Below are 2500 nucleotides of genomic sequence, written 5' to 3'. Positions count from 1 at the left end.
ATCATAGCAGCAGCAGCTGCAGCAGCAGAAGCAACAACGGGGGCTGCTGCAGCAGAAATGTTAGGGAGCGGGCCCCCTCAAGCCAGTGCTGCTCCCAGGTGAGGCATTTTGCTGCTGCTGCTGCAGCAGAGGCAGGCAGCACAGCAGCAGCAGCCGCTGCCGCTCCATCATGGAGCAGCAGCAGCAGCAACAGCAGCGGTGTAATTCCAAGCCGCAGCAGCGTGAGCAGCACCAGCAGCAGCAGCAACAGTACGATTTGGAGCAGCGGCAGCAGCAGCGGCAGCCACAGCGCCAGCAGCAGCAGCAGTGGCGACCCCACTACTTGCAGCAGCAGCAGCAACAGCAGCAGCAGCAGCAGCAGCAGCAGCAGCAGCAGCAGCAACATTGACCTGAGTGCGGTATATCGACACAACTGGGCAGTGCCGGTGGTCGGCTTTGGCTCGCGGCTGCTGCTGCCGGTCAATTCTTTTGAGGCTTGGGAGGGGGAGCAGCAGCAGCCCACTGAGTATATAGGCAAGTTTGCTGCTGCTGCTGCTGCTGCTGCTCCTGTTGCTGCTGCTACTGCTGCTGCTGCTGCTGCTGCTCCTGTTGCTGCTGCTACTGCTGCTGCTGCTGCTGCTGCTACTGCTGCTGCGGCGGCGGCGGGTGCTCTTGCCAGTGCTGCTGCTCTTGTTCTTGCTGCTGCTTTTGCTGCCGCTGCTGCTTTGTTGTTGCTGTTCCTTTTGTTGCTGCTGCTGCTGCGCTTGTTGCTGTGGCTCTTGCTGCTGCTGCTCTCGCCGCTGTCCGTTTAGTTGCTGCTGCAGGTTTAGAGCTGCTGCACTCCGCCCTGCCCTGCTGCTGCTGTTGCTGTTGCTGCATTTTTTTCCTTTTGTACTAATTCTGCTGCTGCTGCTGCTGCTGCTGCTTCTTGCGTCTTCAGAAGTTCCGTCTGAGGTGTTTGGCCAGCCGCTAAGGCCCGACATTTTGCATCAGGTGCGCAGCCTTTTCCGGGTTTAAGGTTTAGGGTTTAGGGTTTAGGGTTTAGGGTTTAGGGTTTTTTTCATGGGGTCTTCTCACTCTCTCTCTGCCAGTTTTTTTGGGCTTTAAATTCAAAGGTTTAGGGTTTAGGGTTTAGGAATAGATGCTGTGCATTTAGGCTTTGAGCTTGAGGGTTTAGGGTTCAGGGTCTAGGGTTTAGGGTTTAGTGTTTCGAATGGAGTATGTCTGTGGAGCCTGTTGTCCGCCAGGCAGCAGGCATGAGCCTTTAGGGTTTAGGGTTTAGGGTTTAGGGTTTAGGGTTTAGGTTTCAGGCCTCACGGTTGACGCTTCAGGGTAGAGAATGGGCATTTGCCGATTCATTCTTTTTGGTTCGTTAGAGGGGTTGCTAGTTCGGGACGCGGGTTTAGGGGTTAGGCTTCAGGGTTTAGGGTTTAGCGTTTAGGGTTTAGGGTTTAGGGTTTAGGGTTTAGGGTTTCTTGTTCGGGGTAGAGGGTGTCCGACTCATTCATTTTGGTTCGTTTCAAGGGTTGCTTGTTCGGGGTTCTGGCTGCACTGTTCAGCCCTAGAGGTTTCGGTTTTAGGGTTTGGGGTTTAGGGTTTAGGGTTTAGGGTTTAGGGTTTCCGGATTCCTGGCAGGTGTTGTTCAGTTCATTTATTTTGGCTGGTTCGAAGGGCTGCTCCTTCGCCTTCCAGCTCCAGGCTTAAGCGTTCAGGGTTTCAGGTTCAGCTTTTAGGGTTTAGGGTTTAGGGCTCGTCCTTTAGGGTTTAGGGTTTAGGGTTTCGGCTTCAGCCTTTGGGGTTTAGGGTTTAGTGTTTAGGGTTTCTGCGTGCATACTGGCACCACCGGCGCTCTCTGACGTGTTGGAGCGAGCCGCGGGTTTCGGGCTCACTCTTCAGCCCTCATCCTTTAGCCTCCAGCCATCAGGGTTTAGGGTTTAGGGTTTGGGGTTTAGGGTTTAGGGTTTAGGGTTTGTGCATATCTACCGGCACATCCGGCGTTCCCTCGCGGGTTGAAGCGAGCGACTGGTTTAGCCTTCACCCAGAACCCACCACGCTCTATCCCACACGCTTAAAACTTAAGAGCCAGGGTTTAGGGTTTAGGGTTTAGGGTTTAGGGTTTAGGGTTTAGGGTTTGCGCAGGTCTACTGGCACATCCGGCGCTCCCTCGCGGGCTGGACCGAACGCATGCAGCTCTACAAGTGGGAATGGCCCGGCAGCAGCAAAAAGGTGCGGCCGCAGGCGAAGTCCGGCCGCGCGCGAATGGGCTGGCGAAAGGCCTGCGGGAAGTACTTGGGGGTGCAGACTTGGCCGCTGCGGCCGCACTCGTGGGCCAGCAAGTGCAACGCGCCGGCACTCGCTCCCAAATCCCAAATCCCAAATCCCAAATCCCAAACCCCAAACCCCTCCCCGCCCGCGCGCTATGGGCTGGCGAAAGGCCTGCGGGAAGTACTTGGGGGTGCACACTTGGCCGCTGCGGCCGCACTCGTGGGCCAGCAAGTGCAACGCGCGCCGTGAGCGAGGG

At 56.5% G+C, this 2500-nt stretch overlaps 1 protein-coding gene across 1 annotated transcript in view; it reads left to right on the top strand.

The window, feature by feature from the left end:
* Positions 1–1945, top strand: part of ENH_00047780 (hypothetical protein) — a gene marked incomplete at both ends in the record, with an annotated part of 2240 nt that extends 295 nt beyond the window's left edge. The window contains 4 exon segments of the mRNA XM_013581043.1: positions 1–513; positions 920–972; positions 1909–1914; positions 1919–1945. The exon segment at positions 1–513 is cut by the window's left edge and continues 295 nt beyond it. Of these exon segments, the coding sequence (XP_013436497.1) occupies positions 1–513; positions 920–972; positions 1909–1914; positions 1919–1945 (599 nt within the window).
* Positions 1946–2500: the final 555 nt, after the last annotated feature.

Source organism: Eimeria necatrix, genomic scaffold (assembly GCF_000499385.1).
Source record: "Eimeria necatrix Houghton genomic scaffold, Enh_scaff36, whole genome shotgun sequence".
Lineage (NCBI taxonomy): Eukaryota > Apicomplexa > Conoidasida > Eucoccidiorida > Eimeriidae > Eimeria > Eimeria necatrix.
This window is presented reverse-complemented; position numbering and strand designations above follow the sequence as displayed.